Raw genomic sequence first — 13,261 nt, forward strand, 5'->3', positions numbered from 1 at the left:
CTTCTGGTTTTTTAATTATTTCTCTTTCCAGATGGAATGCTTCTTTAAAAAGCAATGTGATAGGAAGAAACATCTTCTGCTTTATTGATTTTTACCAGTGCAAAAACTAGCTGAATTCCTGTGTAAGATCAAGTAAACAAAAAAAAAAAAAACCCAAAAAAAACCACCAAACCCCTCTTGTGTTGTTAATGGCCTGCAGGCATCTTGTGTGGGAGAGGGGTATGAGGAAAACCATGTTTCTTCTCGGTTTGGAAAGGCAGAGCTCGGTTCAGCACCTCTTTGCACCCACAGTAGCTGTTGGCCCGTGAAAGCAGCAGGCTGGGGAGAGATCCACCAGCCCTGGCCAGCACATGCTGATGTTTGAGAGCCCACGAAGCTGTCCTCTGTGGTTGCACATTTGCTTAGAAGGGATATTTTTTATCCAATAAACTCACCAAGGATCAGGTGATGATATCTGTACCGTAGCAAAGACTTTTTGCATTTTATTGAGCAGCGCATTATAATGAAAACTGGTTGTTTAATAGCTAACCTCATCGCAGAGATTTCTTCCAGCAGCACTACAACAAATTACATTTGTTTTAAATTACAAGATCTATTGCAAGTTTTTGCCAGCTACCGTAATAGAAACGGTCTCTTTGAATTCAGTAAGTCTTCTTCCCTTCGAATATTAACTTTTGGGTTAGAGGAACAATAATGCTGTCCCCTTGCAATAGATGCTACTTCCCCAGCATTGTAGCTTTAGCTAAACCCCCCTAAATTAAATTGTCTTCTAGCATTTCCATTAGAAAACACTCTTCCCAAGCTTTTATGACTCTGCCATAAAATTCTCTAGGTAGTGAAATTTAGTACATAAGGTTATATATCCGTGGCAAAAGGTACATCTTAGATGAAATTTCAGAGGACAAAGTTTACTGGTGCTTTTGAAAAAGGCTATTAGAAGTCTGCAGCTGCTGCTTTCCTGCACTCTGGAAGTCATCAAGAAACCAAAGCCTGGACTTCAGACAAGTAGTTGAGAAAAGAGGAGAGCGAGGGTAGTCAGACCCTGCCACAGGTTGTCCAAGGGGGCTGCCCAAGGGAGTCTCTATCCTTGGAGATACTCAAAACCCAACTGGACGCAGCCCTGAGCAACCTGCTCCAGTTTGACCGGAGACTTCCAGAGGCACCTTCCAGCCTCAGTATCTCTGTGTTCCTCTGACTACGCCAAGTCCATCAAACAGTGACTACGCGTCAGGTTGAGCATTACATTGGTGCTGTCCTCACACTAAGGATGCCCCTCTTGCCGGGGTGTCGCATGGGTTTCCACAGGAGCCTGAGGAGGCTGTGTGTCAGCGTGGATCCATCCAGCAGCTGGGTAGGCACAGTACATCTGTAAGGACATTTGAAGGGAATATAAATCCAAATCTTTTTTATTCTGTTGATTTCTGTCTAACATGTCTAGTAGCGCAGCACTCTTGCCTGCTTATTCCAACAGGGTTGTTTTGTCAATTTGCTTTCAAGGTGTGAGATAGCTGTACTACAAAGGTGATTTTGAAAAGCAATGCATTGTGCCTGCTATGTGGTACCTACTATTGGTAGTCAGACCACAAGTTTGTCCTTCAGAATTTTGTAACCTGCCGTTATTTTTCATTCATCTGTCCCCATTGTTTTAGAGGACACACAGCACAGAATATAAATTAGGAAAGAGGTGTCAGTGATTATAGATAATATGCTAAAACCATTTCTGAAATATTTATTACAAAATAGGTTAGTAAAGTGACATGGTGCACCTGTGCTGGTGTGGAGTAGACATCATTAGAAGATTATGCTAATGTAAGTATTTAGTAGCAGGTCTTCTTTGGGATTACTCTGTGCTATTATCATAGTCAGCCCAGGAATTGTAATTCAAAAGAAAGAAAATGATCAAGGTTTTTGTTTCTTTTTCTTAAGTTTTGACTGCTCTTTAGACTGATGAATTAAAGAATATTACAAGGAATCTTTTAAACATTTGGAAGGGAAAAAAAGGGAGGGAGCGTAGACTTGGGCAGAGAAGTAACATATACAGAAGTGTAAAATGAAAAGAGTCTGGAAACCTTTGTTTGGGCTGGGCAGTTGTCAGGTCTGGAGGTGTGAAGATGGCTGAACAGTGGTAACATCACCAGAAAAGAACAGAGAGAGAGAACTGGGGAAGGGAGAAAATTCAGGGGGAGATGCAAAGAGGGCCGATACCTTCATGTGCACTCATTTTTATGATTTTGACTTTCATTTGACTTGTACAATATACATGGATGAAATTACTACATATTCTCTGTGTTCCAAGGATATTGGACAATCACCAGACTGCATGCAATGCCAATAGGGGACTGGTTATAGAAGCATATTAGAATACCAGGTTTATTTCGTTTTTAACTGAAAAGTTGTTTAAAACTTCACTGTACTTTGCAACACTGAGACGCTGAGAAAGAATTTGAAGGTATTTGAAGTGATTGCTGTTTAAAAGAAAGCTTTGCTGTTCATGCTTTAGTGAGCATTTGTTCAGGTTTGGGTTTTGCGTTGGGATTTCAAGGTCTAGGTCTGTTGTTTCATACACAGTCTGACAAGATAAGAGTCGTCTGTCTCATATATGCCCAGTAAATTTGTCTCCCAGAGAAGCAAAAGCTCAAACATGGAAAGCATGATGATGTGCAGGAAGGCTGATCAGCTGTAGTAAAGCATTCATTATCCTTCCATCTAAATTAACTGTAATGACATCATAATAGTGCCTTTTACAACCTCACTCCAAATTCCCCTTTTTTAATTGAATTATCAGCTAAACCTGAATTATTTTAAGTTGTATCTGTATATTCTTGTTTAGATAATTATTCTATCATTAAGAAAGTAATTCGTTCGTTCTTTCATTCTTCTATTTTGAAGTGCTCTTAAAGAAAAATACTGGGGAGTACATTTTTAGCTTGTATTGTTTCATATTTTCCTGTCATAAGTATTTTACATAAGTGCTTACAGTGTAAATCTGAATCCCTAGGTACTTGAGCTAACTAAATAATATACAACATGGAATATGCTGTAAGAATGTTTCTAGTGTTGGAATTTTCTCTCTAGATTATTTCTCCAGAAAAATCTTTTTGCAGAGGCAGTTTGATTTGTGTGTGTGCATTAACCAGTGAGGGAGGTGTGTTGCAGCATCATGTGGCTTCCAGCTTTCCTCCTTTAGCTTTCGCAAGTACTTTCCAACAGTGTGAGAAGCTGACTGGAAGAAAATGGGACACAGAATATTTTTAAACATGAGTGAACAAGCAAATCGGGGCATTTGACTAATCACAAGAGAAAACGGAGGAAGAAGAAATGACTGTACCTGAGAATAAGGGGGAAAAAAAAAAAAAAAAGTTGTTTGGTGCAGTGGGTACTGTTGTTGTATGTTGGATCCCTTTGCCCCTTCTTCATTTACTGTTGCCTGTATGTTGATATGTGTTCACAGTCTCCTGGTTTCAGTGGTGTGTTTGTAGGAACAAAGGGCCTCTGCAGAGGGAACACTACAGAATGGAACCATTAATATTGGTGCTGTTTGGTGGAGCAATCGCTAAGCATGCACCCGCAAACCCCTTAACCCCTGTGGGCCTAGTGGAAGTGATTAATCATCAATAACGGTAAAAAATAGCCAGAACTGGGTATTTGCAATGGAAGTTAGTTCATGGAATGCAAATGAAATTAGCGCTCACAGCCCAGAGAGCCCCCCGTGCCCTGGGCTGCATCCCCAGCAGCGTGGCCAGCAGGGTGGGGGAGGGGATTCTGCCCCTCTGCTCCGCTCCCGTGAGACCCCCCTGCAGCGCTGCGACCAGCTCTGGGGCCCCCAGCATGAGAAGGACACGGACCTGTTGGAGCGAGCCCAGAGGAGGCCACGGAGGTGGTCAGGGGGCTGGAGCCCCTCTGCCATGGAGCCGGGCTGGGAGAGCTGGGGCTGCTCAGCCTGGGGAGGAGAAGGCTCCGGGGAGACCTTAGAGCAGCTCCCAGCACCTACAGGGGCCGGCAAGAAGCTGGAGAGGGGCTTTGCACGTGGGCACGTGGTGACAGGCCAAGGGGGAATGGCCTTAAGCTGAGAGAGGGGAGATGCAGATGAGCTGTGAGGCAGAAATTGTTCCCCGTGAGGGCGGCGAGGCGCTGGCCCAGGCTGCCCAGAGCAGCTGTGGGTGCCCCATCCCTGGCAGTGCTCAAGGCCAGGCTGGATGGGGCTGGGAGCAGCCTGGGCTGGGGGGAGGGGGCCCTGCCAGGGCACGGGGTGGGACTGCGTGGGCTTTGAGGTCCCTTCCAACCCAAACCATCCTATGATTCTGTGGCTTCAATCAGCAGCATATTAATTGATGCATTTACTCTGGATTGAGAGCTGTAAATGGAGGGAAATTACTGAAGAAATCAGTACTAATCTGCCCCTTGACCTAAGGCAGGATAAGGTGAATGGTCCAGATCACTACTTGTTTAGAGATACTTGCTTAACCTGTTTTTTTTCAGCTTTTTTTTTTTTTTTTTTAAAATCTCTGCTTTGAATGGCTGGAGAGCATTGCAAAGTATTTCTTTCTTCATGTCTAACCTGTGCCATGGTTTTTTGCATGTCCTGTCCTCTTGCTTCTCTCTGCCATATTTTTGTGTCACTCTTGAGGCATGGTGACTTCAAATGAACAGTATTCCAGCTGAAGCCTTGCCAGGGCCAAGTAGATGAGAAGAAAGAATCCATGTCCCACAGTGGACCGTTATCCTAATGCAGCTCTGACGGAGCATTGTGCATCATGGAGGCACTTTGATGCTCGACTGTTTTACTGCCCACCCTCTGGCTAACACACTTTTGCAGCCTTGCACTGTGTTCATGCAATTTGTTACTCCTTCAGGCTTCTGATGGACTGATAAAGGTGTCTTATCAGGTAATACATAAACAGGGATAAAATGCCAAGAAATCCTGATGTTGGTGTAAGACCTCGCTGCCATAGAAGTTATCTAAAGAAACAATAAGAGGACAGTCCCTACTCCAAAGAACCTAACTACAACAGAAAGCTGCTGATATGTGATATGTGATATGCTGATGTGTGAAAGTGGTGCTGATGGCGAGCCGAGCCGTCCCCAGCACCACTCATTCCCAGCTGCTCAGCACACATAAACCTCATCTGTCCAGGGTGTTAATTTTGTGGTTTGGAAGATGCTTATGCCCTTTAGCAACAGTCGTTCTTCCTTCCACGTATCCTGAAGTAACTTCCTTCTGTAATCATATTCTTTTTATTCCAATCACATCATAGGAAATGTTAATTTCCTTCTTTTAATTGGGTTGATAAAGTCTTTTGTCTAACAAATCTTCCCAATATGTTAGCGTTAGATTTTGTTGCTGTGTGTGACATTCTCAGTATTGCAGCTCAGTACATCGTGATCGGTTCCAGTCTCTGAAGTTCTCTCTTTTTCAAGGTTTAACTTTTGTGGCTCTTCCTGACACAGATAATGTATTCTTTTGTTAATTGAAACTGAACTTCAAGACAAGCGCTTCTTTTTATGCACATGCAACTGGAAGCTAATCTTCATTATTAATTACAGCAAGATAAGTTATGCCACTGCGGATTGATGTTCTCCATCTGAGCACAGGAGATAGTTTTGATTACTTGCCTGTTGGCCCAGTGATGCCCAAGTACACCTTCCTCCTTACGTGTGTTGGCAGCAGCCAGCGCATTCTTCGCTACAGACTGATGCATTTGGTTTAATTCTGCCTGTTCTGAAGAGCCACGTTTCCCTCTATTTTTTCAATTTCCCTTAACTTTGACAGCGAAGTTCCTGCAGTTTCGTCAGAACCTGCTTTGGAGGAGGGAGAGGATCAAACTAACACCTGGAGTAAATCATAAATTTTTTCTGCTTCCTTTTCTGAACGTTATTTGAGCATAAACCTGAGCTGTTTTTGTGTTCATGAGCTGCAGCAGACTTCACAGGTGAAAACATACCATTTCGTAGATCATAGCCAAGAATTCAAGCACATTTTTTTTTTTCTATCCAAAGGATCTCCTCAGGGTAGTAATCTTTCTGGCTGATTAACCATACGACTGTAATACCGAAGTGGTGAAGCGATGCCAGCCTAACCATCTCACTTCTGCGCTGTAGCCCCGTGTCGTTGTTTCTTCTGATTCTTTTTCTCCAAACGGCAGCTCGTTCCCAGGATGGGGTTTGAACACTCTAGGCAGAAACACCTTTCTTCTCAGCTGACACCTCTTCTCACTCTTGCGTGGGTATGTAAGCGATTACAAGGCGGTCAGGAGTACATGGAGTGGAAGTCAGTAATCTCAGCCTGATAGAAAACTCCATTTATCTAAATCCAGCCTTTCCTTGCTGGGCCCCGTAAAAATAAAGTTTTACACCAAGGTGAAGAAGTAGTAGTGTGATGAATCCCTCTACTCTTGCTGTCCCAGTATGCTATACAACTTGCTACTTCTTACTGCCAATATTTTAATATATATTCTTTAAAACTGACTTAATCAGATAAAAGTCATCATAGTTTTGCTGTTTTCTCTTGGCACTGGAGGTACTAGACAATGCTAGAAAGTGCTGTGAGCTTAGCCATCACAGGGTCGTTGTAGTGACTTCGGTTGTGCTGGGAGGCTGTAGCAGTTTACATTGCTTGCTGATTAATCCACTTCATAACTTCCTTTTTCCTCGGTTAAATCTGGATTTTTCAGGATGGATGTTATTCTTACTGCACTGTGCCAGCCACATTTGGCTTTGCAGTACCGTGATCACAAAGTCATATTCTGACTGTCCCCCATGTTGTAGTAAAGGGACTGTCAATATTTCCAGCAATCCTTCCAGTACTGGTCGAAACAGGCACAAAATCCTCATTGGTTTACATTTGATTTGCAACTGAAGATATACTGTTATAATAATATCGTTGTTCTGTTGACTTCCACTGGGAAAGAACAGGCTTTCTTCACTGACATACGTTAGGAAGTGTTTTATCCAGTAACAGAAGGTTTGAGTGTATCATCAGATTCAATCAAAATTAAAACAGGGTTTGAATAATTAAAAAATCAATACTTAAATCTCTGCATCTCTGCTTTTGATGTTCTTCTGTAGAAAGTTGGGAGCAATCCCTACCTTGCCAGCGCAGCCTGATTGCAGGGGTAGCACATGGTCTGTGAGAGGATGGTGGTGTTTAATTACAACTGCAGTTTAACAGATGTGTTGTGCTGTGGTCCTTTTGCAGTTGCAATCTACTGTAGATTCCGCATTATTTGTTCGTTATTGGTATTCACTAGAATTAATATAGGGGAAAAAAATTGCGAGCTACAATTTAAAGAAAAATAATGGTATATAAAGTAATGAGATTGTTCCAAAGCTTAATTAGATGGAGTAGATTGAATACATTACAGTGATGTCTTGAGGCAACATAATTAAATTGTAGGCATAATCCTCCCTGTATTGGAACTGATTTTATCTTCGTAAAGCAAGGCGCATTAGATGGCCCTTCCTACTATGTTAAATTACTCATTCTTCTAGGAAGACTTATGAATCTCATAGTATTATCAGACTTTAAAACCACAAAACAAAACAGGGTATAAGTCTACATATCAAACTGTTGATAGCCTGATTATAGGGATAACTTCAGTTTCAATCTTAGTATATGCTGCAGCTCAGTAATTGAGTCATAGATTTAAAATACATATATATGCAGTGTATTATTGTGTATGCTGAATTAATCTCATTTATAATATCTCTTAATGAAGTTCTTTCCAAATACATACACTGACAGGGATCCTGGTGAATGATGCACAGAAGTGGTGCTCCTGAAGTGCACCTCTGCGTAGGCTGGATGCAAGTGGAAAGATGCCTATTACATCTTGGCTATATAGAGAAATATTGTAAAATGTATGACTGTGTGTATCCCTACATATAGGTATTTTAATTTTTGTACATACTCATTTATATTTGATATATTTTTTTGTCTTTAAAATTTTCACTTTTTTTTTTTATAAATCTATTTTTTGTTTTCGCATTTTGGATAATATTCCTTCTTCTCCGTTACACACTACTGTGGGGGCGATCTGGCTTTATAGAACAGATAAATCCCAGTGACATCGAAATTTTTGCCTTACTTGATTAATTTAGTGTACCTAAATAATCTGCCTCAGCATCCTGATGCCAGTATATTATCTGGAGGCTTCGTTTCTCTTGTGTTACCAAACATTTAGCTAAGTACTGATTTTTTTTCAGGAGAGATCACTAGTGTCTTAAATTCAGTAAAAGACCTTTCTAACTGCCTCTTCTGGTTTGTTTTCAATAATTCTGGTATGTGTTTGCCGGCCTGCAGAAAGATTAACTTTGTTATTTGCATTCGATAGTGAACTCTCTTTTTAAAGATTGGTGTCGGGGGCGGGGGGGGAGCAGTACGTGTCATGAGTGATCTTTATCCTTGCAGGTACTTTCAGGAGACTTAAATCTCTACCACAGTCTGCTCGAAAGACAAGCTCATTTGTCTGGGCATTAGCTGGCAGTTTCATAGCAGAAATTTAAAGTTTTCAAGAGGAATCTAATGTTTATTTTGAAAATGGAGATTAGGGTACCAAAGAATAATATGTTTACTTTTCAGCAGCATGAATATGTAGTGACCTACTTATAGTATACCATTTGGTTTTATTTTTAAAGCTTGTCAAGACAACTCCTATTGCAATTTAAAAAAGCATTCTCTTTTGGAAGGCAACAAACTACACTGTGTACTAAATCAGCATTTTAGAAGTAGAACAGTGAACAGTGTTTTGAAGATTGTCCTTCAACAGCATTTTGATGTGCTAGTGTGCCAGAAGTAGAAAAGCGCTTGCCTCGTGTGTTTAAAAACATGTTTTAAACTGCAGCCAGTTGCAGGTCTAGGTTAGATTCAACACTACGATGCTGTAACTTTAAAAGTACATCTAAGTTTTTTTCTACTAAACTGAATTTTTAATGATCTCTTGATTATCATGAGATATTTTAAAGACAAGTGATTTTATCCGAAGCATTCCTTGTGTTGCTGCATATGCTAATTTACTTGATTAATTTTGAGAACATCTGCATATAATTCTGTATACTTAACAGTGGTGAGATCACACTTCTTTTCAAGTAACAGCTACAAATTTCACTTTCCAGACAGACTCAGATTTTTGTCTAATTGGGAAGCCAAATGTACAAAGGTACCACAGAAGAGTGTGTAATTATGTAATTTTCTCCTGATCTTTCAGAGTCTTCCTGCGAGCAATTAATCAGTATGCAGATATGCTAAACAAAAAATTTCTTGATCAAGCCAACTTTGAGTTACAGGTAAGAAAAAAACATCAGTGTTTTGGGGACTAATGTTAATGTTATAATGAATTTCTGCCCTAAGTAAGCGTGTAATTTTGGAGTTATGTACATGTCGTCATGAACCCCAGGTAACCAGTTCACCCAGTTAAATAATGGCAGGCTCAGCAGATATGTACAACCCGTTCATGTCTTGTGGGTCTTGTTTTAGAAGAGCACTGAGTCTTGCTCAGAGCATCTTAGAAAACTCCTGCTTTAGTTCAGGAACAGCAAAAAGAGGTGTCCTTAAAGCAGCAGATGCTTTAGCAGAATTATTGCCTGAAATGCAGCGCCTGAGACGCGGCGTCTGAGTGCCCTGCTGTGGGAAGCACGCCGGCTTAGGTCGCTTGTTCAGAATTTGGGGGGTTTTTTTCCCCTCATATTTATGTCTTCACATTTAATTTTGCTTGGATCGTCAAAACACAATTGATTAGGATTTGTAGATGGGAAAAGTTTCATGGAAACATAAACACAACGAGGAGATGTACTAAGAATATATCAAGAAACACCGTCTCTGTGGTGTCTGTTATTTTTCTCCTTTAAATATTTACGTGCATAATTTAGATACATCTAAGTTGTTTTGTAGATGTGCAGAAAAACATTTCAGAGAATTAATGGTATCTATTCTTGTCATTTTGGGGGCTTTCAGCTTTGGAACAACTACTTCCACCTGGCTGTTGCTTTTCTCACCCAAGAGTCTTTACAACTGGAGAATTTTTCAAGTGCTAAAAGAGCAAAAATACTTAACAAGTAAGTCCTATTCATCATCTAAATCATGGACAAGAACTCAAGGTCTATTAACATAATTTTAGTTTAATTTCTTAGCTAAATCCATTCAAATTGAGATGCAATCATGGTATAATGAAAGGTTGGTTTTAAAAACATGAATCAAGTATTGCATGTGTTTCTACCCTTGAATCAAGATCTAAATTACAGGATTCATTACTGATGAAGACAGTATTTTATACTGCAGGATGTTCATAAAGTCAAGACTTTTCAGAAGTATTAACATATTATAAAGCTGAATTTTTAAATCACTTTAGCTTTGTGCTTATTCTAATCTCATTTTACGTGCACTCTTTATTGCTTAATCCCTTACGGCCTTTTAGACTGAATTTTTGTAACTACAGCCATTTTCACCGCGATATCCCTGAAGAATGGGTTTGTATAACTGCAGCCTTGTACGCTTGCCTGGTTAAAAGGGATTACATTGCCTACCTCTGAACAGGGAGCTTGAACGACCCGATTGCCGTTCCGAATCCCACAGCAAACGAAAGCTGTCAAAAAAAAAAAAAAAAAAAAAAAAAGAAAGGCTGGAAATAAGACTGGAGCCTGAATAGTTTGTTTAATGTATGTATTTCTCTTAAATTTCACTGGTGTCCCAATGCAGTGGACTTTATCATTCATTAACTAAACGCTGAGGACTGAAAAAAGCCAGTTACATGTTTTCAAACACGGTGCGTGGATTCTCTTTCTTTGGCATAACATTTGTGAAGAGCACCTGCAAGAGCAGCTTGCTGCCACCGTCAGTCGGGTTATTGCAGGTAATGCACAGAACGGGCGCGTTCCAAAGCTGCGATTCCTTGAACGGGTACAGCTCAGACTCCTCGAGTGTGCAATGTGGCGTTATCTATATGCAGAAAGAAGATGCATTTTTGTATCACTTTGGCTTCCAAATGTAGGCCTTTTTGAATATTATTATGATGAGAGAGATGGGAAGAGTTTATTGCTGCTGCAGTGACATGGGATTTTAAAGGCTTTTTTGCTGTAACTGCATGGGCTGCAGGCTTTGACCAGAACAGACAGGCTGCTGCATGCCATCTTTTTATTTTTTTCTTCTTTTTTTGGCAGCTAAGTTTTGCCCTTCAAACTCAACCACTCCGTCCTGAGTTTTGAGGTGCAGCCTTTGGAAGCTGCACTTTACCTGAGCCTTGAAACAGAATTTTTGAGCACTGTGTGATCTAGTAGACCTACCCATAACTCGTGGAGCTTCCTTGATGAAACAGGAATATTTACAAGTTCAGTAGAAAAACGTTGTCGAGCAGACCCCAGCTTTTTGCACTTGTATGGTAAATACTATAAATAACATTTTATAGTTACAATTTGTAAAAGGAAAGCAAGATGGTTTGGTAGAGCCAGGTAAATTTCATTCCATTAGATTCAGAATTTGTAGAACAAAGTGGTTTTGTACAAGATGGGACCAATGATGGAAATTCTCTTTTGTAATTAAGAGTGTAAAGGATATTTGCAAAAGGCAAAGCGCTGCCATCACTCAGCAAGCAGAGGGATGGGAGCCGAGGCCGCTGGCCAACTCCCTTTCTCGCTCTGTCCGACGTGGGTGTGCAGCTACCTGAGCCTCCTAGTTCAGATCAGACTCCTGACCCGAACAAAAATCCAGCAGCTGAGCTAGAACTGGACTGGAAATTCTTGTACAAGACATTTCTGGACTGATATTCCCTCTCTGTAAGGATGGGAGCCTTAAACGGCAATTTCCTTCAAGTGATTTTTGTATCAAACTGCGCGTTGTATCTTGCTGAAGAAATTGACAAAATCAACAGACATTTCTCACTGCTGATACAAGTAAATAGATTAAGTAATTTTGAGTGGTTACTTAATGATGTTTGCTAAATTGTAAATCTCTGTTTATAATGATTTTACAAGTTGTTATTTTCAGTTTAATCACGTTTTGGAGATGAAAAGCAAGACCATAAATTCTTCAAGATGCAATAAATGCATAGTCAGGAAGCACTAACTTTTATTGCTATGTGAAACCACTACCACTTCTGTGCCAAAGGGATATAATTAATCAGTTAATTCAGTATCACACTCACCCATCTTTTAAAGGATGTATTTCAATTAATATGTCAAATATTTAATAATTAAAATTTAATTATTGTAATTTGTAGTTTTTGCTAAACATTGCATTTAAGCATTAGATAATAACAGATTCTTAATGATGCAGAAGAATCTCTTTAATCCGTATTAATGGCAGGGTATCTCCCTATTATCCCACAGAAATCCCACAAGTTGCCAGATGTTACCATTTTGCTCATCTTGTTATTTAAGTAATGATCTTTAACAGACAAATATTCTGTGTAGCAAATACATTCTTGGAGCTCATTATGGTTCTGATCCCATCATTAATGAAGGCAACGGGATGTTTTCCATTCATTAAGCTTTCCTGGCATTAGCGTGGAGAAGGTGTGGAATATCAGTATCACCCTTGGCCAGGAGATGCGAGGTGCTGGTGGCCCTGGCTGGGCAGCAGGGCAGGGGCAGCAGGTGGGCTGCAGGGTGGGCTCCTGCCTCCTTCGCTGCCTGGGACCGCTCCTCTTGGCCTGGCCCGGGCAGGGCACAAAATCCCATCGGCACATAGAAACCTTCTCTTCCTGACGCTGCGCGTTGTAGGGAACAGAGACAGTGGGTTGTTTGACATTGATAATGTGCAGCTGAGATCCTGCAGCAAAGAGGTAAATAATTTGAGGGAGCATGAGAAGAAACGCGGATGAGACAGAAGCAAAGGAGGCATGTGGTCTCACCTCTGGAAGAGAAGGAGGCAGTGTGAACAGCGGCTGGGTGCGTGGACAGCAGTTTGACCAATAATAAAGCTTTTAGCAGCGCGTGTACAGAGTATAAACTTATAAAAGCTGTAACTGACCAACAATAAAGGTCTTTGCTTCACCATCCTTGCAAAGTCCATGCCTCGTACGCCACAGCGCGTGAAGGCGCAAGATGTCACAAGATGTTCCTCGCTGGATTTTATGGGACGGTGCTATTGCTCAGAGGGTGGATAAAAATAAAATACAGCCTTAAGCAGTGAAGCTCTCTGTTACCCTTCCTCTGGCCATTACCATCTGAAAAACAGAAGGTGTCACAAGAGATGTCTGTAGCCACCCAGAGGGTGGTTAGGTAATCTGAAAATGTGGCATCGGTTTTGCACAGGGGAGTGTTTTGTGTGTGC

The 13,261-nt window shown here is 40.9% G+C and overlaps 1 protein-coding gene across 2 annotated transcripts in view; it reads left to right on the forward strand.

Moving 5' to 3' along the window:
* DOCK1 (dedicator of cytokinesis 1) overlaps positions 1-13,261 on the forward strand; it is a 319,193-nt gene that overhangs the window by 221,576 nt on the left and 84,356 nt on the right. For both annotated transcript variants that reach the window (XM_055719977.1, XM_055719978.1), the window contains exons 30-31: positions 9,204-9,282; positions 9,950-10,050. In XM_055719977.1, the coding sequence (XP_055575952.1) occupies positions 9,204-9,282; positions 9,950-10,050 (180 nt within the window). The remainder of the gene's footprint in view (positions 1-9,203; positions 9,283-9,949; positions 10,051-13,261) is intronic.

The sequence above is a fragment of the Falco cherrug genome, chromosome 9 (genome assembly GCF_023634085.1).
Source record: "Falco cherrug isolate bFalChe1 chromosome 9, bFalChe1.pri, whole genome shotgun sequence".
Lineage (NCBI taxonomy): Eukaryota > Metazoa > Chordata > Aves > Falconiformes > Falconidae > Falco > Falco cherrug.